This window comes from Chlamydotis macqueenii, chromosome 1, assembly GCF_036417535.1.
Source record: "Chlamydotis macqueenii isolate bChlMac1 chromosome 1, bChlMac1.mat, whole genome shotgun sequence".
Classification (NCBI taxonomy): domain Eukaryota; kingdom Metazoa; phylum Chordata; class Aves; order Otidiformes; family Otididae; genus Chlamydotis; species Chlamydotis macqueenii.
Window position 1 is genome coordinate 53,423,799 of NC_141556.1, and position 22,169 is coordinate 53,445,967.

The 22,169-nt window shown below is 42.4% G+C and overlaps 3 protein-coding genes across 5 annotated transcripts; all 3 read left to right on the plus strand.

Moving 5' to 3' along the window:
• The first annotated feature begins 814 nt into the window (after positions 1–814).
• LOC104478794 (osteocalcin) lies at positions 815–7,884 on the plus strand. Its single transcript, XM_010119250.2, has 4 exons — positions 815–955; positions 2,804–2,839; positions 4,823–4,892; positions 6,471–7,884. Exons 1-4 carry the CDS (start codon positions 889–891, stop codon positions 6,598–6,600), a joined length of 303 nt encoding a protein of 100 aa, XP_010117552.1. The 5' UTR covers positions 815–888; the 3' UTR covers positions 6,601–7,884.
• Positions 7,885–9,980: 2,096 nt separating this feature from the next.
• On the plus strand, positions 9,981–19,527 carry ART4 (ADP-ribosyltransferase 4 (inactive) (Dombrock blood group)). 3 transcript variants are annotated; one of them, XM_086751164.1, is made up of 3 exons: positions 9,981–10,461; positions 11,769–12,495; positions 19,415–19,527. In XM_086751164.1, exons 1-3 carry the CDS (start codon positions 10,408–10,410, stop codon positions 19,426–19,428), a joined length of 795 nt encoding a protein of 264 aa, XP_086607290.1. In that variant the 5' UTR covers positions 9,981–10,407; the 3' UTR covers positions 19,429–19,527. The 3 variants fall into 3 exon arrangements, with proteins under 3 accessions (XP_086607290.1, XP_086607281.1, XP_010117551.2); XM_086751155.1 differs by lacking the exon at positions 19,415–19,527 and adding an exon at positions 15,698–15,809; XM_010119249.2 differs by lacking the exon at positions 19,415–19,527 and adding an exon at positions 12,768–13,910 and having other exon boundaries at positions 9,983–10,461.
• SMCO3 (single-pass membrane protein with coiled-coil domains 3) lies at positions 19,432–21,320 on the plus strand. The gene has a single exon (XM_010119246.2). The coding sequence runs from the start codon at positions 19,432–19,434 to the stop codon at positions 20,107–20,109; it is 678 nt and encodes a 225-aa protein (XP_010117548.2). The 3' UTR covers positions 20,110–21,320.
• Positions 21,321–22,169: the final 849 nt, after the last annotated feature.

Sequence of the window (22,169 nt, forward strand, 5' to 3'; positions counted from 1 at the left end):
TGTGGGGCTGAGGAAGACTGGATGTGAGGTGGAGGAAAACATGATCCTTGTGCTCTGTTTCAGACATGGCTTGGGAACTCGGCTAGTGGGTTTGGGGAATACGGAGTTATTGGTATATAGGCTTTAGAAGAACCTGTGCAGGGCTCTTGACATACCAAGCAACCACAGCCACTCAAGTCCTGAAGAACAGAATACTTTTGGAGTTTCAAGGGTTTTTTTTTATTTTTAGGCAAGAGAAGCCAAACTAATAGCCTCCATATCAGGAAGATTTCCAGGAAGAAAAAAAGAAAGACCCTCCCCCAAACTAACTACCAAAGATCCCAACAGTATAAAAATCTCTGAAGTGGTTTGGTGAAACTGTCTGAAGCAAAAATCTACTGTGTGTTTGCCCTATGCAAACTGTTTGATGGGTTTCTTTACCACTGGGTCAGGATGGGGTAGCTGAAAAGTGTCACCATTGGGTTCAGTCTCGTTTGATTTTCCACATGAGAGAGCTCTATCACATGAAAAGAGCTGGTCTGCTTCAGAGTGTGCTGATCTGTCCTCTGGCTTTCCGGCAAGAAACCAAATTACTTTCATGTTTATAATAAAATTTATTTTTTAATCCAGTTGTTTTTCTTCAACAATCCCATTCAAAACCTCAGATAAAATCTTCTGGAAATGCCAGGAGTCCTGTGATGGATGTCAAAATGGCTGCCAGGACCCAATAACTCCTGGCCCAAAGGACAGGCTTTGTTTTGGAGTTCAGACACGGGAACACAAGCCAGAGCCCTGATCTCTCCAGGCAATCACAGGATATAAACTGCTGCCTGAAAGCAAGCTCTGGAGAACTTCAGTAACCTCCAGGAAAGCTCTGAGATTAGGGAGACCAGTGCAGCCAAAGAAGGCATGAGGAGTCTGCTGGCACCACTGATTGTGACTCTGGCCCTGGCAGCGCTCTGCTGTTGTGAGAAAGGTAAGGGGATGTGTTCCTGGGAAGGCTCCCGGGACCGCTGCTCAACCCTGCAGCTTGCCATCAGCCTCCCATCAGTCTGGGAGAGACGCACAGCTTCGGGCGGAGGAGGTGCACCACCGGTCATTGCACAACTTCAAATCTCTGTCCCAGAGACAGAGTCATGGATAAGAAAGGGCCTGGGGACAGAGAGCCTCATCTCTCTCTTCCACTGGTCAACACCCCTCTTCTAGTTGCACGATTGAATTGCAGCAGAGAATTTGAACATTTTAATATGTTTAAGTATTAAACCAGTTTAGCACTTATATGAATTGGCAGAGGTATGCTGGATACTCACTTTTGAGTAAGAGGGTTGAGCTGCTGGCAGATTTGTGTCAACAGCAGGGAGAGGGATTTTTGTGTCTGCCAGCCCTGGCATGCTGTAGCATCACAGAGATAGGCAACAAGTCAAGCCTTCACCAGCAGGGAAACGTGGGATGTGGAGAACTTCTGGAGGAAAAAACCCATCCTGTTCGTGGTTAAAAAGAAGGGAGTTGTCCCATTGATGTAAGAGCATATGACTTTTGAAGATGATTTAGCAATGGTGACTTAATGATGAAGAGATAGTAACATCGTGGCAGCTCTATAGTTGATGAAGAGAGAGGGAAGGGGGGAAAGCTCAGAAAAACAAGTGTTTTCGCTTTACAGCAGGAAAAAAGAAGCTGAGCAGGATAAAGCTCTGCTCTATCTTTTCCTGTATTATCTAATTCAGAGTTAAATTTCATTCAGTCCTTGGTCTCAGATACTTGATACTGGCAAATACTTTTTTTTCTTTTTTTTTTTGATCAGTGTTATCCTTCTCAGTCTCTTTCTCACTTTTTCACTCTGGAGTACATATCCACTTTTTTTTTTTTTTTTTAGTCATTATTATGTTCCAAAATACTTACTAGCCTGAGTAACTTCTAAATTATTATTATTTTTTAAATCCAATGAATGTATACATTGCTTAAAAAATAGAACTACACACAACCCTTTTCACACAAAGTTTTTGTTTAAGAACAGTTGTTATTTTATTGGTCTCTAGAGTCCTCTTTCTGCCCATAAATACACTTATGCCAAATACCTGGTGACTTGAATGGAACTAACACTGTTGAAAAAAGTATGGCAAAATAGCAGAAGAAAAAAATTGTGAAATAGGACAGTGTGGGAGAGCCAAGATTAGGAGATTTCCATTTCTCTTACAGCACAATTTCCTTGGCTGTTTGCAGGGAGCATTAAGGATTAAGACTAGAACTGAACACAGAAATACAGAGTGTAAATTCTTCTTGGGAGGGCTGGTGAGCCAGGTACCTCAACCCTGAGACAGAAAGCTATGAGGACAAAGTTGCTCTGAATTTTTGGCCCTATTTCTCTTCCTAATCAATGGCTTGTGATTTCTCCCTAGAGTTAAGGAAGCCTCTCTTTCCAAAGATAGAGGAGATGCTCAGCTATCTTCAGGTTCTGTCCGAATTTGGGGTTTTGCTCAAATGGTGCCACTAGCTCTATCTGTCCCTGCTCTTAGCAAGAGTGAGGAGGGAGAAGGAGGAGCGTCTTCCGCCAGCTTCCACAATGGTTATATCTCTATTCTGTCAGTTAATCTGGGTCAGAAGAAGCTGAAATTAATCAAGTTCAGGCATAATAGATGAATTTTGCTGTGGTGGAGAAGTCTATCTCTAAATGATGGGTGTTAATAGAACCCTTTTTGCGAGGAACAGACCTGCTGGGAAAGTGGGGGGAGCTGGACACAGCCAGTAGGCAGAGGGATTCAGTTACACAGTGAAGCAGAGGAGGAGGATTCACAAGCAAACTCCTTTCTGTGTGTCTGTCTTCCAGATCCCAAAGACGCCCCAGGATCTCCCAGTGCTGACAGTGAGTATATCGTTGTGACCAACCCTCAGTTCCATTCTCCTGCATCTACTTCCTTTCTTCTCTTTGAAGGTTCAAGGAATGAACAAGAACCATGCTGAGTCCCTCATCTGATCCCTTTTTGCTCACTCAGAGGTTCAGTCCCCGAGGTGCAGGAGCACCTGCAGCAGAAGTGCTTTCACAGCCACGGGGACAGAAGACACGAGGGAGGGTCAGGCTCCGTGCACTGACAGCCTAGCATCACTCTGGATGTGCTAGTGCCATAGCCTGCATCTCCACAACCCTTCAGCAGCCCTCAGGCAAGACGTGAGTCCTGCAGGTTGTTAGCAGTGGGATGCTTCTCCCCTCTGTGAAACAGGTTGATGTAGGTGGAGAAACACAGCCAGTGTCTTGGCTTCTCTGACCTGGTGTCAGAGACCTATCCAAAGTGACTACTGTGTCCCTAGACTGTTAAGAAAGCAGAACCTGCTCTAGGGCCTCCAGGTACTGCTCTTGGATCCACTGAGCAGCATGTCTTGTTGTGCAGAGTCACAGAACAAAAAGGTTTGGTGCCACACGGCAACAGGCTGTGACATCCCTGCCAAATCCCATAAGCTGGAGAGTCTGAAAGCAAGGACCTGCCTTAGCTACTACTGAGAGCCGCAGTCCCTCCTCTTTCTGGCTGCTTGGGATGTGAGCATTTGCACATCTTGGGATGTCCACAGCTTCTGCTGCAAGCTGATCCTGGCAGAAATCTGTATGGAAAATCCCCCTTGTTCTTCCCTGTCTCTCCTTTCTCACACCTTAAAGGATAACATTGCTGCTAGGGAGTATGAAAGCTGGTATTTCTCCAGTGAGCCAATACAAACACAGATTGGGAAAGAGGAACAAAATGTGAAGAGTGTTCAGGGAAAGCTGGTGATTTCTGACAGCTCATTAATTGGCAGTTTCTGTGTAGTTGGTGTTTTGATCCAGACTAAACTTCAGGTTGCTCAAGAAGGGGCACCTGCCAAACAAAAACATGATCAAACACACCACGATGATGAGGGAAGGGCACAAAACTCACTGTCTGCCCACAGATAGAGGTCTTAGAAACTGCCTTCTCCCAGTGGCAGTGACATTTTGCCAGCTTCTCTGTAGAACCATGTGCTGGTGTTGCCGGTGTGCTGGCATCTGTGCACACCTCTGCAGGTGCAGGTCCACCCCATGGAGAGATGGGGCCTGTGCTGAGCCTTGGCTGAATCTGGGGACAGAGTGGCTCTACCTGCTGTTTGTGGAGTGCTCCACAGCACTCTGGTGTTTGCACAGCCACAAATCCAAGGAGGCAAATAAGCAACTGCACTGACCTGGTGTGTTGATGGAGACCAGGGGCCAAGCTGTCATGGCAGAAAGACCTCTCATATTCTCCAAGTCCTGAACACCAGGATCTCTGAACCTCCCGGGGGTATTTCTCCCTGTGTGATGTCTACTGTCATTATTTTATACCCTTCACCTTTCATGGAACTCTGTACATGTGAGCATTGCTATTTCCATGTGCTGCCTGTTGCTTATGGCTCACTAGAGGCATCTTTAAGGCCTGGTGGCTGGTATGCTATATCACTTTCAGTCTGAGTTAAAATACAGAAAGGAAGCTAAGACTGAAGTTAAATGGGCTATGGAGAGAGGGTGCCATTCCCTTCATTTTCTCCTTCTTTATATTTTATGCTGTCATGACTTTGCCTTCTGCACATTTGCTGTGGACTCAGATCATGTTGTGTGATAAGGGAACTGAGTTTATGACAGGCTTTTGCTCCATGTAGGTGTGCAGGCTGGAATGAGGATGAAGCCCAGCTGTTGGGCTTTGGGTGGACAGTGGGATGAGGAGAGATGAACGGGAAATTAGGATGGCTTGTGTCGGTCATTTGCTTGAGAAGAGAGTAGACTGTCCATTTTCAGAGGTTAGACTGATCTCTGTTTTTCATAGACCACAGGCCTGCATCTTTAACCTGCTGTGTTCTGTCTCGCTAGGTATCAAGATTAAAAAGGAAGTTGCCAATGCCTTTGTGAAGAGGCAGAAGAGATCCAGCCTCTATGAACGGTAACAACTCAGGAGTCAGGCTGAGAGCTGGGCTCTGGACCTGTTCTGAAGAGTGGGTGGGAAAGCAACAGGATATTACAAGGCATTAATTTGTCGTAGATCTGTGTTAGTACCTTCGTGTGTTGAAGGAAAAAGGCAGTAGGAGACACCTATTGATAAAGAAATAATTCTTTTTTTTTTCATAAATATCCTTTTGAGACCTCATAGCTGGATTCTTTATATTTGTTCCAGGGAAGAGCACAGTACTAGCTGTCTGGGCTAGCATGGGGACAGCAGAATACAAGTTAGAAGCTGCTCTAACCTGCAGGGTCATCACAGCCGGTTTCTGGGATAATGATAATCACAGAGCCTTGCCTACAAAGGAAGCACAGCTCTGTTGCAGGGATGAGTCTAGATCAGAATAGCTGTTCTTTCTGAAGCTGTGGATCCTACATATGTTTGTGCTGAAATCCTAGGCACAAAGCTTTGGAGAAATCCCTGATATAAACATTTGAAGAAATTTGAGGTCATGCAAGAATGTCTTCACAAATTTCCTGGAAGAGGTTGTTAAGCCACTGTCTCTCATGTAGGCTTGTGCAAAAAGAATTTTTATGTATACTTATTATCCCTCTTTGGATCGGAAGGAAAATGTTAGTTTTAGATAACAGGAGATTGGGAAGCTCAGTCTGTAGCGGAGAGGATCAGTGTTGTAGCAGAGGAACTGGCTGATGTTGAAACATGCAGTGATTAAAAACAGGATAAAAATCAGTATCAGCAACTGTATTATCTGTACTCACTACCCTTTTATAGGTGAGGCATTGTAAAAGTAGATTCTGCTATAAGCATTAACCAGGAACAACTGAGATAGACAGACATCCTGCCATATTATTTGATCATGAGGTAAAGTTAGTCCATAAATATGGATGCAACAAATGGCGTTCAAGGGTGCTGCAGGCTATTTTCAATACAGAAATAAAGTAACAATTCGTGGGATACTAGTGGGACTCCTGTAGCGATGTGTACAGTCTTCAGGAAAGATTAACCAAACCTAGAAGAAGAGTTGAGAAGGGCATCCAGAGCGTATAGCTGAGACTAAAAGATTTTGCTTAGCCTGGTAAAACAAAAGCTGGGTGGAGACAGTATTGCTGTCAACAACAGAACTGAGGGTGATGAGAAGAAACTGCTTAAACTAAAGGGAAATAGTGGCTAGTGGGAAAATGAGCAGCAAATGGATGCAAATAAAGGTAAACAAAAAAAATTCCCCCTCTTCCCTCCTCCCCGTCCCAGAAAAAAAAAAAAAAAATTCCTGTGTAGTTGGGAGATGGAGTTGGAGACAAAAAGACCCCTAACTATTTCTGCAGTCTCCTTTACTGATAAAACCTCAAGAATAATTGCTTTAAGTTGGGTTCAATTCCAACTTTTCCTAGAATTAATTGAGTAGTCCATTGCTGTGTCAGTAGACATTTAACTCACCATGAGAAGATCCCTGTTGGGACACTCTGGGGAATGACTTTTCTCATGCCAGCGTTGGGGTGTGAAACTTCTCCAGCTGCGTTGACTGAATCTGCAGAATGGCATCTCTCTCTTTGTCTACTCCAGGTACTTTGAGTATTACAAAAGTCCAATGGAGCAGATGCATGAACGTTGTGAAAACTACCCACCCTGTGACTATCTTTCTGACCAAATAGGATTTTCCATGGCCTACAACCGTTTCTTTGGGAGATACTAAGGATGGGATGATCACTTCATTCATTTTGCTTGGGACCACTCTGAACCCCACAGGAGAAAGAAGATTGTGGGTGCGAAGGAGGGAAGAAAAACATCTAAACTGGGGCCTTCTTCAGTAGTCTCCCTAATCAGATAGAACAACAAAGCAATAATTATTCCACTTGTTGAGCTTTGATTAGCTTTCTTCCTTTCATGAAAAATGTTTCTCTTGAGTCATCTTTTGTGGTATTTTGAGCTTCACCAGAAATGATTGAAAAGACTCTGTCTTACCTCCTTCTATTTTATTTCCCATGATGCAATAGGTGGAAAAATTGTGATTTCTCTCAAGAAAATCAATGTATGCCTTAGAAAAATAACAAGAGCTTTTTTCATCTTCTACAAAATGCAGGAGGATTATAGGAGAATGTCACAATGCATGTAAATGTGATGGATCTGACCCTGGAATAGTCACTGGGAAGCAGGTGGAACACAGTGATTAGGAAAGTTCCATATTTTCAGGTGGAATAATCACTGTAAATATGTGCCAATGTAGGCTCATTTTGTAAGGACAGAAGTGTGGAAATACTACCACATAGCCAGAAATCCAGTTCCAGTACACTCTTCTGATTATTCTGTCACAAAATTTGCCTGTTTATCAGTTACAGATACATTCCCAAAGGTGTGTTTGAGGAGTCCCTTTAGGCGAACCCTTCCATTTGTATAGTGCATTCAGTGACTTCTGTAAAAAGTAACTTGGAAATCTTTTGTTGTTTTTGTTACTGTTGGTTTCTGGTGGAACTGAATATAGCCAAGAAGAAAAAAAAAAAATCTGTTCCTCTCTGATGCTTTTGCATTTATGCTTAAACTAAAAAGGTCTAAACAGCTCAAAAAAGTGCATACAAATTAAAAAAAAAAAACAACTTTTATGAAATAAACAAAAAGAAAATTAATTCAAAAAACAGTTGAAGTTGGGTCAGCATTTGGTTTATTCAAGGCAGCTTGTGTGTCTCTGAGATATATACACAAAAATACATATGCCTGTATTTACATACATATCTTCTTTCTTCTGCACTTCTCCATTCTGTTCCCCTGTATGCATATTATACCTCAGCAACTTTCTGCACAGTCTCCCTTGATGTGCTCTGTCAGCTTTCCTTCCCTGAGAGGTAGACAGTAGATCCCATCTCCAAGGTCAGGGACTGCTGAGCCTCAGGAAATTGAGAAAGTCTGAATCTCTCTGGTTGTATATAAGCTGGTGCAGCCATCTACAGCTGCTGATTGCAATAAATACCGCTTATGTAAAGCAGGTTGGTGTGCTGCTTCTCTCTGTTCCTCTCTACAACCTTTACCTGAAGTTGAAAAGATGCCTGGAAGGCAAAGCCTGCTCCTGCAAACCCTGAGGAGCCGGATCCAGGTGCATGAGGCTTCTTTCTTCCCTCCTGTACCCCAGTGTGAATCAGAAGTGACTACATTGAAATTCAGGTCGTTATTCCAGTACATCATGACAGTGAAGGAAAGAAAGGCCAGGCTTTTCCTGATTCATCATCTCCCGAGTTCAGCATTTCTCTGAAAGACTTGGCCCTCAAGTAAGGACACGGGATAAGTCCACAGAGATGGCTGCCAGGGTGTAAGCATCTCTTGTTTGGCAAGCTGCTAAGGACTTGCACAGGCTATGCTGACCTTGGCCAAGGAGAAGAGAGTTAATAAGTACTTCTGCTTGTCTTGGTCAAACACCCAGGACTGGTTGCCTTATTGGCATAAATTGATGGAGCTGAACTGCTCACAGCAAAATTCTCCTCTGAATGGCATCTAGTAAAAATGAACAAAGTGCTCATTGAAAGCAGTGAAAATTTTCTGGGAAAAATACAAGAGAGATAAGTGAAATCCTAGTATCTGCTGTACTAGTTAGGGGTTTTGCTGTTGCATGGTTTTATGTTTCTGTTAGTTCTATACTTTTTTCTCCATTTCAGTAAATATTTTTTTTTTCTGGGAGGGTGCACACAAAGGCCTTGATCATGTCATCTGCTCTGTGTTACCAGATCTTTATATGAGCTGCAGTCGTTACGGCCTTTGGGGATCTGAGTGCACAAATCAGATTACAAATTTACTGCTGGACTGGAGGAGCTCGTTTCACCTGATCAATGCAGATTGAAGTACCATTATAAGTTCTCTGCTGCCATCTTATGGACATTGTAGAATCATAGAATCATAGAATAGTTAGATTTGGAAGGGACCTTTGAAGGTCATCTAGTCCAACCCCCCTGCAAGAAGCAGGGGGACATCTCCAACCAGATCAGGTTGCTCAGAGCCTCATCCAACCTGGCCTTGACTGTTTCCAGGGATGGGGCATCCACCACCTCTCTGGGCAACCTGTTCCAGTGTTTCACCACCCTCATTGTAAAAACTTTTTTTCCTATTGTCTAATCTGAATCTACCTCCATTTTAAAACCACTACCCCATGTCCTACCATAACAGGCCCTACTAAAGCATTTCTCCCCATCTTTCCCGTAGGCCTCCTTTAGGTAGTGGAAGACCACTAGAAGGTCCCCCTGAGGCCTTCTCTTCTCCAAGCTGATTATATTTATCACCATGCCATAATTAGCATACTACATTGCTCTAGAAGCTTTTGAAAATGCAAATTCAGTGGGCTTTCTTCCTCATTTGCTTCATACTGCAACACATGGTAAGAGGCCAGAGGTAAAAATAGGGACATAATCTGCACCTGGATTATATACAGCTGAATTTACATTCTAGTGGGGCTGTTTATCCTGATTGTCAAGTTCCCGCCGGAGCCTGTCACAGTTTAGCTCCTTTTTTTTTATCTCTACATACACAGAAGAGGAGATGCCTCTGAATAAATTCACAACCTCTTCTCTGGACTCAATTTAGTAGTCGAAATACAGTCCAAGATGATAGAGCAATTCCAAGAAGGAATTCCAAGCAGCTGCACAAATGTCTCTTTTCCCAGGGAATCACACCATGACTGCAAGTGCCCCCCACACCCAGCTTATCACTAGCAGGGAGTGGAAAATGGACTTCATGTCTCTGTAGTTAGAACAAAGCCTTGCCATCTCCTTTTGGCTCTTTTTCCATGCAGAAGGGTTGTCAGAGGCCATGGGGCATCGCAGGTGAGTAACTCACTGCCCTATTGGGAAGGATGACTGCAAAGCACCTACTAAAGAGGGGTTAGCCTTAGTATAGAATCTGTATTTACTCACTCATTCTGAGTGGTTTTAATGTAAACAGTTCAACAAGGTGCCACTCTGCAGTGGTGCATTGGTAGGATTGGCAGCACGTGATTAGAAACGAGGGGGAGAGGGACAGTTATGTTATCTTTGCTTCCAGATGGGATTCCAACCTACCCTGCATTTCTGTGTTGGCTTTATCAGAGCTCTGCACTTCTTTAAAGGGGCTTTTTAAGCTCTTGACCAAGAAGTGCTCTCCACCTCATTCTGACTTACAGTCTACATTAGACTTCTTTAAGCTGGAGGTTTTTTTTTTCATTTTTTGCAAGAACAAGAACACCAGATACCTTGGAATCAAGAGAATTATCAGGGTGAAGGACATCCACACCAGCTGGAGTTGGTGCAACCAGACCCTTCCTTATGGATTGTGGGCACACTTCTATCAGTAAATAGTCTGTTTGGTTTGATTACTGACTTCTGAATTGCTGTAGGAATCTGGTGCCTCTTTGGTTGAAGAACCATCAACAAAACCTGAGCGCAAAGTACAAACTGCAGAATTTTCCAGTTCCAGAAAAAAAGGGAAAGAAACAGATGTAAACGACCTCTACTCAAGCTCAAACTTTACAGTGTCTTGAGTAGACTCCATGATGCCAGTGCTGCTGGCCAGCCTTCTGTTGCTGATCTCCTTGCAAAGGCTGGTAAGAGGGGGTAAACTTTATTTGAAATAGTGAAATTACTCACTGAAATAATACTTCTTTTTTTTTTTTTTTTTTTCATTTGAAACATGTTCTTTAAGAAGCTTTGGGTTCAGCTTAAACTCTTCTGCTTTCAATTACTCTATTCCATTTCTTACCTGTCCTAATTCCTTTTAATTACTTGGTTGGAAATTTCCTCTCGTTTGGAGCCAGATGGTTTCCCAGGTTGTGTCTGTGATTAGATCTCATGTTGCTCTCCTTTTCCAGCCTGCCTCAGCCAAGGTTCTGGCAAAAGCAGTGTGTTGTTGGATGCGACAGTGACAATATTGCTCTATTTCCTGTGACTGCATTTTAGCTTTCCTTTAAAACAGTTACGGTATCATGGAGAAATAAACTGAATCCTTGTATAGTTTATAGTTTATGGGCCAGTATAACTTCAGAGGCTAAGAAAGGTATCGATTTGGTAAGGTGTCTAGGATGAATATTTGAGATGAAGTGAATATGTATTTGTAGAACTCAAGTGTCAGCTGATTACAGTACTTGACTAGTCTACTAGGACATCAAAAAGCAAAAAGAATAATGTCATAACTCACAGTATTTAGGTCTTACTACACAAGGTTTTTATTAATTAGGAATGCTAGAAACAGATAATTGGTGTGACATTTTATAGACAGTATATATTAGAGGTTATTTTCCTGTTACAGCACCCAGTTGTGTATTTCTGTGTTTAATGTTTATTTATGTGACAGCTCCAGCTGACCTCACTAAGACAAACTGGACAAATAAAAGTTGGCACAGTGCTGTTATGTTGTCCTTTACAACATCGCGTACTGGAGCTGAAACATATCTGAGAGGTATTACAAAACAGGACAAAGAAATTCACCCCTCAGATGTGTTCAGACTGCACTGCACAGAGCACATAGTTTTGGTTATTCTTTCCCTCCTCAAAACCACTTACTAATCATGAGCAGAATATTGAAATAAATGGACCATGGGTCTGTCCTGAAGGCCTTTGGAGGGTGAGAGTATAGAGCTCTCCTGAAGTTTTTAATGCCACTGATCTTATTTCATAAAATAAGAACTCTGGTATCCTGGCTGGTATTGGCCTGAGCAGAAACTTGGTCAATAACCTAAGGTTGCTCAGGAAGGTCTTGCCAAAGATGCCTACCTGCTGTGCTTGCTCTGCTAATAATGACAAAAAGGCAGGAAGAGGGTAGGGAAAACCCTGGCTTGCATCCATAGAGATACACAAAAAGTGCACACTTCTGATGCTAATTTTCTTTTTTTTTTTTTTTTTTTTTTTTTTGCAGTCTATGTCCTGCCTCATGATGGATATGGCTCTGCATTCCTTTGATGACCAGTATCTGGGGTGCAGAGAGCAGGTGATGGAAGAACTGGAGCGAGGAGGATATTTCCAAAAGGAAGTAGCTGCTAACAAGGACTATTTGAGTCTCTGGAAGAAGGCTCAGGAGGCTTTTTTAAAGAGCCCTGTAGGTCTCCTGAGAGAAATGCATGAGAGCCATGCCATAGTCCTCATGGCTTACACCATGAACTCTTCCCTGCACTCTCAGCTGAACTGGGCTACATCTACAGCAGGAAGCTCTCTAGAGCACTACAGACACAACTTTAATTTCAAGTATTTTCACTTTTACCTAACAACTGCTATCCAGATAATGAAGCAATGGCAGAGCAACAAGGAGAGTATGGGAAAACGTAAGTGCTACCGGGTGCACAGGGGTGTCAAAGACTTATATATCGAGGCCATGGTAGGCAGCAGGGTGCGATTTGGCCGTTTTACCTCCACCTCTCGCCTCTGGAACGAAGCCCAGAAGTTTGGGAATGAAACTTTGTTCACAGTGACCACTTGCCTGGGAGCAGCTGTGCAAGGCTTTTCTTACCACACATCTGAGAAGGAAGTCCTGATTCCCCCTTACGAGATATTCCTTGTCAAAAATTTCTTTCGGACACAGCGCGGTAACCGGCTGCATCTGCACTCTGTGGGGAACTACAGCAAGTACCACTGTCAGCTCGTGGAAGGTATTGTATATAGTACTTCATGCAGCGGGGACGTAAGACAGTCTGGTCTCAAGTACCCCAAGTAGCCCTTACCAGCTGCACCTACATGAGGCCACGCTCAAGGTCAAATCTGTAGCTTGCTCACTGTGTTTGCCTACAAGAGCCTGGACCTAAGCTAAAGTAGTAGGTAGACTTCAGAAAATGGCTCATTGGGGTAAAGGCTGTGTTAGCAAGTGTAGGAAGCTTTAGGCAGCCAAAAGAGGTCTGCATGACTGCTCTTGACTTTCTTTCAGCTTCAAGAAGCAAGAACAGCGCTTCCACTCCTCTCGCCTCTGCCGTTCTTCCTAGTGTAGTTGGAGTTTTCTTGTACTTGGCCCACAGTGACTAATTCTCTAGCTGCATCCAGATACATACACTTGAATAGCAGGCAAGAAGAATTCACAGGAAATCAGTCTCTACAGTTCCTGTTGCTACAGAAGGTTTAACCCTCCCTTCGCTTTCAGCTGCAGGTCTCCAGCTGAGACTGGAACATTCAACCTAGTTCATCAAAACCCAGTGTAGCTAAAGTCAGAGAGATTATCTCACTGCTCCAAGGAGACTAGTCATGGTGATTTAACTTTGCAGTGGAGTCATTGAATAATTGAACTGAAACTCATTGACACATTTCAGAAATGACCCCAGCTTTCAGACACTGCTGATCTTGGCAGGAAGCTGGAGTTCTGTATTCACCATCCGCTGTCCAAAACAATAAGTAACAACTCAGGTATCCAAACAAGGTGTGGATATAAGCGGACTGTACAAGTTGCCAGTCAGCTGGTTAGTCAAAAGTGAGAACAGCCAAAAGGACCTGTGTGAACTGCTTGACACTTGGAGTAACTCCATATGAGCTTGGTGCTGACATTCCCTTGGAAATCCTGTGGCAAGGAATATGGAAATGTGGCACATCAGAAATGTTAGCATTAAAAATGTAGGCACTTAAGGAACTTGGGTGTCTTCAGGTTTTGCAGATTAAATGGAGGAGTTTGACACTCAGCATCTTGTATATCAAATTTAGGTGTCTGTCATGGCAGAGGCCTTCATCTAATCATCTAAAACCTAGTAACATGTTCTGTGAAACTGAGCTGCTGCCCCTGAAATCCTGAGACATGTTTGCCCAAGCAGTAAAAACAGATTTAATAGAGAACTATTTTACTACTATCTTAACTTCTGTATATATTTCACATTACTTTGTTCTTGCTTTTGGTTTACCAGTGATTTCAAATAATAAGTTGTCAGAATTTGATTTTGACCTCTACTCAAAGATACTAAGCCCAGATTTCAAAAAATAATGAAAAGATTAGAAGCAGCTGCTGCAGATACCTTTTTTATGTGTGTTTAAACATGCTTAAACTCTTTCCTATGTGAGAATTACAGGAATCAGGATGGATTTCTGACACTTCAGCACATCTATGTTTCTTGCTGCTTATCTGCTATCGCTGGAATGCAGGCTTCAACCATTTTAACAAAGGTTTGTAATCCTTCACAAGGTGGCTTCAGCACCCTGAAAGCCTCCTCTAAGTAGTCAGCTGCTATTTTCAGGCTTTTATTTGCGGGTCTGTATCCTCCAAGGATAGCCTGTAGGAAAAAAAGAAGTGAAGATGAGGAGAGTAGAGAGAGCTGTTGTGACGTTTCACTTGAGGAGGAGCTGTCTTCTGTGGTACTTGGTGTCTCATTTTGTTGCAGTATCTTCATAATATCAGCATAGTCCATGAGAAGTTCGGATACTTGGAGGGATAAGGCAGGCGAACTGATTAACTGATGAATAGCAGACTCTACTGTGCCAGGGCAATTGTCATGCTTCAACAACACTGCAACAAGTGCACCCATGATGTTTTTTACAACCCCCTTGTAATTCTCAGAAAGTTCCTTTACTGCAGTGATCTTTTCCTTCAGGGAGGTGATGGGACCAGCAATCTTAGCATGCAAACTGTGCCTGATGATTTCCTGTACATCTCTGTCTTTTGTCTCCATTATGGCTTGCATCTCTTTCAAAGCACTGACCAGGAGCTGCAGATTCTCTTTAATGCTGAAGTTTTCTTTTACTGACATGATGGGAAAGTTGGTGCCAAGATGCGCATTGAGGAGTCGGAATATTTTATTGGTTGAAGACACATAGATGTACACTAAGTCATGCAGATTCTGGCAGGCTGTAACCAGCCTGTCTTTATCGCTCTTAAAACCAAGGCGGGCTAACATTTCTGGAGTGAGGTCTGGCTCTGAAAAGCAAACGGAGGAAATCCAGAAGATACAGAGGAATAAAACTGGATATATTTTTAGCTAGAATGTTACATTTCTGAAACCAGTATTACAAATTATCAAGCTACCTGACCCACCCTTCCCCAAGACATGATAGAAGAAAACACAGAAAAAGCTCTTTGTCAGCCTTTGCAGACCAGCAAAATATGGTGTAAACAGTTGCAAGCATTCTTACTCTTAAGGCTGCAGAAAGTATGACTCTGACCTTCAACGTGCAATCTGACAAGCAGTGAAAGTGGTGTAAGTGAATTTTTCTTGCCTTTTGGTGTTCATTGGTAAATTTATGGGAGTCCTAGCAAGCAATCTAATTTACATCATCCTTAGAACTATAATCCTTCAGTTTGTATATATTAGTGGGTCTACATAGAATTAAACTCATATTCTGGGGAGAGGGAAAGAGACAGAGCAAAGTCAAATGCATCAGAGTTCTACATTCAAGAGACAAAGGAACTGAAGACTGAGTAACGCAGTGTTTTGTCAGGCTACATTTTCCTGTGAAGTAGCCCATATCTATCAGTTCATACAGTGGCTAGATGTTGCAAGTATCCCATGGTAGGTGGAAGCACAAAACATTCTCCTGATCGGGGCTGAACTACGACACTTGGGCTCCCATCCTGCTACCGTTTTGACTGCTAAGGAAATTGTATCTTTCTGCTTACACCAAAGAGTTCTCCCCAGGCCAACTGCAGGCACAGTCCTGGGACAGCACACAGCTGAGGGACTGCTCTTAATTTTGCCTTTGCTTGTGCCAGAGCCCTGGAGAGCTAGAATGGTTGCAGCAGACGTGTCATCAGCTATTGCTGTGGTTAGATGCAGAGTTAGATGTGTCCAAACAGTCGTGACTGCCCATCCCACTGCATACTTTTAAAGACTTTTCTCTCACTGCTCAGCTCAGCCCTCTGCATCTTCCTCCTTTCCCTTCCTATAGCAAAAGTGATCTGAAAATGTGTGAACTGGAAAAATTGATTTTAGGCTCCACTGCTGTTCAACCAGAGCTGGCTCTGGGGCTCCACACCACTTCTTCCACTCTCACGGAATCAGAGAAGAGGATCTGGGAAACTGCAGCAAAGAAAGGTGACAGGCACTCCAGAAGAAGTCCTTCCCTCAAACTTAATAGGTCTGAAACAATAGCTATTCATCTTCCCTAAAGAACTGGAGTAAAGCAGGAACAAAATTGCTTGTTTATTGTTTAAATAATTTGCTGTCATTTTCCTAAACAATAGAGACTCTAGAAGAGAAGAATTTGCATCCACTGCAGACCTTGAGGACCTGAAATCAGTTTCCAAACTACAGAATGTGACACAGAGGGAATTTCCAGCCTGATTAATTCAATTCAGTCCAACTTTGGAAGAAGTATTTCAGGACTACATGGCATGCCCTGTTAATAATAGGAGTCACTAACTGACCATTGCAGAAAGGTAATAGTTAAAGCATTAGTGTTCTTTCTCAGCTCATTTTCTCATGCTTACGGCTCTGAAAACAAGGGGAGTTTGTCACTCTGGCACTGAGTTGAATACAACAGCTCAGCTTTCAGTGTAAAACAAGCTGGCAATTGCAGATTACTCATTTTATGCTTGATCTTGCACTTTCATCTGAAAACTCAACCATTCTCTGCTGGGGAGGCAGGACTGATGATCAGATCCTAGTGAGCGGCAGGGCCATCTTTCTAAGGAACGGAGCATGGAAGATGTCTAACTTGGATGAAGGCAGAAGTATAAGCTTGTCTTGCTGAGACAGACAAAGCCTGTTTTCACTGTCTGTGGAATCTGTTTTTCTATTCATCTGGGATTGTTCAACATTTCTTCCATAATTCACAGGTGTACAAAACCAGTCATGGCAACAATTCATTGTATCAAGGAAAAGCTGCAAGCATTAGTGTTTATTGTTTATAAACAATAGAAATGTATAAATTCCAATTAAAAAATTCATCCTGTATCTGGATGAATGAAAAGCATTGTCCTACATGTTTTATGTTCTGAGAACTGCAAGTAATACCATCCTCCTTCAGCCATGGCTGTAGGTACCTGTGATGGTACCTTTGTCATAGGCAGAGGGATTCATGCATTACCTATTCTCTCAAGGAACAGAAGGCCTTTGGAGGGCATTACAATTGGAAACTAGCATTAAATAAACTGAAACGTGTTAAAATTGGAAGTGGAAAGGAGGAATAAAATGAAACTAATCTGAGTAAACATCACACAATAGAATTAGTGACAAGTGGGCAGGCAACAGGACCCAGCTGAAGCTCAGGCTCTGGATCCCTAACTCATCACATGTTGCTGGAAAGCGCTAGAGGAATGCAGCAGAAAGCAGATGAAGTCACTGTCCCGTACACTGATTGCAGCTGATTGCAGGAGCACTCAGACAAAATCAGGTAGGCAGTCTAAATGTTTAATAAGAGCAACTTCTGGAGAAAATCTCCCTGGAGCTGGAGAAATAGTCAGACATATGGAAATATATGTGGCCTGCCTAACTCTAGAAAGCAAATGTAAAAACTAGCAAAATTGTTAATGTGAAGAGTAGAGGGTAATTTTAGCATTGAGACAGAATCTAGAGCAGTTACAGGAAGCTGAAATAATCATGCATAAAGAATAGATGCTAAAAGTCTCCTCCACATCTACGTGAAATGTTTATTGGAGTACTATTCCTCTAAGAACACAGTTTCTACAAATAAGGAAAAACAAATGACCCTTCAACAAAATGTCACTGGAGCAGAAAGGATCTAATATCACACTAAGTCAGAGAACAGGCCAGCAGCATCCCTGAGGCAGAACTGATAAGAATTGACATCTTGTATTGACATGAATTTATGTTTCCTGAAAATCACAAGCTTTTACTGTTTATGTACTTCGCTCCTTCCAGCTAGAAGAAGAAGAAAGATGTGTTAAAGGTAAGTGGCTGGAAGAAATGTACAGTGCTGTGCAAAATATTGTTGAAAAACTTCTCTTCAGACTGGCTTTTATTTCAAGATTGAGATTGTAAGATGACTAGGGGACTCTTGAAATAATTTTGTTTTTCTACAGTGATCTTGTGGGGGAGGGTGTGTTTAGTAAAATACAGCTGGGTCAGTGTCAGATGATTTGCAGTTAGCAGATAATGCAAGGAATACAAAGGACCAAAATAACACAAAGGTATCATTTAAGAAGAAAAATCTAGCCAGGCTCCTACACAAAACTATTTGTACCTATAACTGTGATATGTAAGCACCAACAGCAAGAAGAGGTTTATCTTGAAAAAATGTGAAGCATTGCAAAAAACGTGGCCCAGATTTGCAATAAGAGGGTTGAGAATGCAAAAATACCAATAAAGAAATGAGTCATCCTACTCATTCATGGTTTGCCCCTGTTGCAAAGTAAGATACATGCATTTAAGTGAAATTTATGCTACAGCATTTTTACTTTGCAGCTGGTGATGGGTTAAAAGCAAGTGGCACAGAGTTGGTTACAGAAGCTCAGTAACGAGGAGTAACTCCATGATCACTGGTAACTCAGTTACTTTGGACTCTACATATTGACATGCAGGTGATGAAGAAAAATGTATGAAATAAGCTTTTTTCTTGGCAAACTAGTGATGGCTCAGAGAAGTACAGTGACTATAAGGATTAGACGTAAGTGTTAAGGGGGGTTAAAAATGGAAGAAGTTAAATTTTGTGGTCAGGTCTGTATATCAATAAGGGAGGACCAGATTCTGCCCAGCCATGTCCTAGGAGCTTGCTGAACACCCGTTGATATTAGCTCCACACAGGACATTCTGGGTACAGAGGGAGTGTGGCTGCGCAAGCAGGACTCTCCCTGCAAGCTGGTGTGTGCTGCTCCAAGGCAGTCTGCCGTCACAGACGTCCAGCTGGAGTAGGTGCACCTCACGGTGCTTATGTGGCACGCTGAACATCATAGGGCTGTCTGCAGTTGTTTGATGTTCAACAATTAAAAAAAAAAAAATTGGGAATCCATTCCAGTATTAGGGAGGTGAATAAACAATGAGGGAACAGGGGCTAAAGGGAAGGAAAGGGAAAAAAAAAACACAGTGGGAGATGTGTCTAAGGTGATATACGTTAGCATGGGTTTATTATAAATAATTTTACTACTCTCTGTGAATTCCCAAGTGTGAGTTTATTTGTATAAGCACAGAGTGCTTGTGTAGTAACATTTTCTCTTGAATGTGAGGAGAAATAAGCTACACTGGCATAAAACACCCTTGTGATACAGACTGTGCTTACTCTACCAGCCATCGTAGTTGTTTAAAAATCAAATGCCACCAACTGAAAAAATTAGACTGATACAAAAGTGTGTCTAGAATAGGCCTTTCATTTCCACAGCTTATTTTAGATTTTGCTGATTAGATGAGATTGTTCCATTTTTTAGTGAACTAGTTCAGCTTCATTTTACCGATCTGCTGATTACGTATTTGTTAGCTATTTTTGTTGCTCTATTTTTGCATGTCTCATAATGTCCTTTTCCAATAATTTGGCTAAAAATCCCAAACAAGAATTAAGATGTCTACATTTGCAAGCTATGCCTTGGGATTTGCCTTGTGACTATAAAAAGAACTGGTGAGGCACAGACAAAGAAATCTACTTTTCATTGCTCTTTAAGGGCCAGGGTTGTTGGTGTTGGGCAGTGTAACGGATTTATTTTCTCTCTTGAAGTAGCCTATATCTGAAGAATGGCGCTGAGTGACCTCCTTTACCCAGATAACCCTAAGAGAAGGCAAGAATTGATCGATCTGCACCAGGAATTGCTCAATTGCATGTCTATAAATTTCCGTGCAACAAATGAGCTGGCTGGAGTGCTGAATGAACACCTGGGCTGTACCATTGGTCACATTCAAATGAGACCGAGCAGTACTGTCAAGGAAAACTGTGACATTATCATTCAAGCAATGAGCGAGATTCAACATCAGGTACAGAAGATTGATAGTGACATGAAGGAAAAGCTTGAACCTGTGCTGTACCAGAAGCTGTATGACATCAAAGAGCCTGAGTTGGAGAAAATTGCAATAGCTCATAAAGTTTTTTCCATTGTTCTTGGAGAAGCGACTTCAACAGCTGGAATGGTAGCTGTCAAACTACTTAGCTCTAATCTCATAACTCTCACTGTGAGCAACCTTGTCAGTCTTCTTGCGCAGATTGGGGCATCTGTTCTTGGAGGAATCACCATCACCATTCTTGGGCTTGGCATTGAAATGATCCTGCATGCCATCCTGGGAGCTGTGGAAAGGACTCAGCTTCTGGCAGCTGTGAAAAGCTATGAGAAGCACCTGGCTGAGTTTAAAGCAGCCTCAGAAAAGTACCAGCGTGCCATACGTGAGGTGACTTCTTTGGTGAGACAGCAAGTTCAGTGAATGAAGCTGGAGTACTCTCTCCTGCTGTGACAGTGGCTGTAGCAGCTATGCCTACAGAATCTTTCTTTATTCATTATGGCAAATGAACAACTGATGGCTTTTTTTTTTTCCTTGTTAGTGGCAACAGAGCAAGAGATGTGACAAATCAGGGAATCGGCCCTAACATGTATTAATAGGGAACTGGCTTATAGGTACTTCCGGGAGGCAATGCTTCAAATACTTCGCTCCTTTCCTTCAGCTATTTTCTGGAACACATTGTAGAAAACCTTGACCTGTAATTCATACTAGTGAAAATAATACTGCTGGAGCAGTAGCGGTGAGAAGATGTGATTTTTCTCTTAATATGTTTCTATTCTATATCAATTATGACAACACGATGGGAGAAAACAATTTCAACAATGTCATCACCTGGAGGGCTCATCAGGACAGCTGTGCTTGCTAAACTCTTAGTGTGGATTAGTGCTAAATCTGAAATGCTGAATTCCCTGCTCATAGAAGTGCTTACAAGGACTAGCTGAAGCATATTTAACTGCTATTTCCTGTCCCATCCCTGCCTAAGGAGCCAGCCAGAGACCTTCTTTAAATAAACTCTAATCCCAATAGATGAGCAAGTAAGAGAAGCATGGGCCTACAGGCAAACACACACAACCTTGCCCCACAACTGAGAGAAACCAGCTGTAGTATTCCAGGCATGCCTGGCTGTGAATAACCTCTTATGCTCAGTAACGCCCTGCTCCTGCCAACGCACAGGTCAATATTTCTCTGCACAGTTGCTGCTTTGTTGATTGAAATGAGATTATACACACGTACAAGCCTGTAGGATGACAGCCCTATTAATGCACTAACTTTATTTTCAAGTGCTTTACCCAGTCCCACCAATGGTGGACTGCCAAGAGCGTGCTCAGATTCTGCATTTCACAATATGCTCCCAAATGTCTTTATTTGTCAGATTTTAAAAACAAAACTGGAAGCAAGAACATGATTTGCAGTCCCTTGCCCTGATTTGCTATGGTTTGCTTTTTTTTTTCTTTTTTTTTGCTTTGACCTTTGGAAAAAAAAAAAAAAGGCAATTTAAGAATTAATAAAAATGTACCTGAATATTATAACACCACTCTTTCCTGTATTTGGTTTGGGTTTCTTTTTGTTCTGTTTGAAAACTCAATCTTAAAACAAATAGTGAAAAAAGAATAAAATCTTCCTTATAGATGAAATTTGTAAATTGTGTTTTATATCCACGATAGTGGATCTAGTAGGATTGTGCACAGGTTCCTTTTTCAGTACTAGCTTCCCCCATACTAAATGCATACTCAAACTCATACTTATTTATTAATATTCAACATTAGCATTAGATGATTACACCAATAACTAGATCGGGCCTGTGAAAGCAAAGAGATGGGTAAGATCAGAACAGAGAAGCTCCCAATTGGCTCAATAACCCTTCCGTTCTGGGTTTTAGTGTTCCTGCTTTTTTTTTTTTTTGTGTTCAAAAGCCACTAGATGGCAATGCAGCTGCTGGCTCTCAAGCAGCTCTGCCAGCCATCAGGCAGAAAGCCAAGGGTTCAGGAGCATGGATGGGTGTCAGGGACTGACAAACTGGGACCAGCACAAACCACAGACTGGGCGATGTGGGTCAGAAGAGGCAACTCGGAGGAGGCAAAAAGCATTGCCATGCCTCATACGAGGTATTGTGGTGGGTGACATGGTGACCTGAAGCATCATTTCTCCAAGATGTGACATCTCCCACCTCCTGACACAAGTGGCACTCGGTTTAGAGGCAAGAGACTTGTCAATCAGCAGAACAGCAATATTTGAGTGTTGGAGAGGCAGCAGTTCCTGGCTCCTGCTGACTTGCTTTGTGCAAATGTACATTCTAATTTAGGAAGAAAAAAAACATCAGCTCAGCACATATTCTTGTGAGATTGCCAATCACTGCTGTAATGAGAACAGCAGAGTCAAATAAAAACAAATCTGTTGTACTTTTCAGGCAGTTTGTCCACATTTTCTTGAAAGAAAATTCTAAGCAGTGTCAGAGGAAGTGGGATACACAATGAGCAATATAA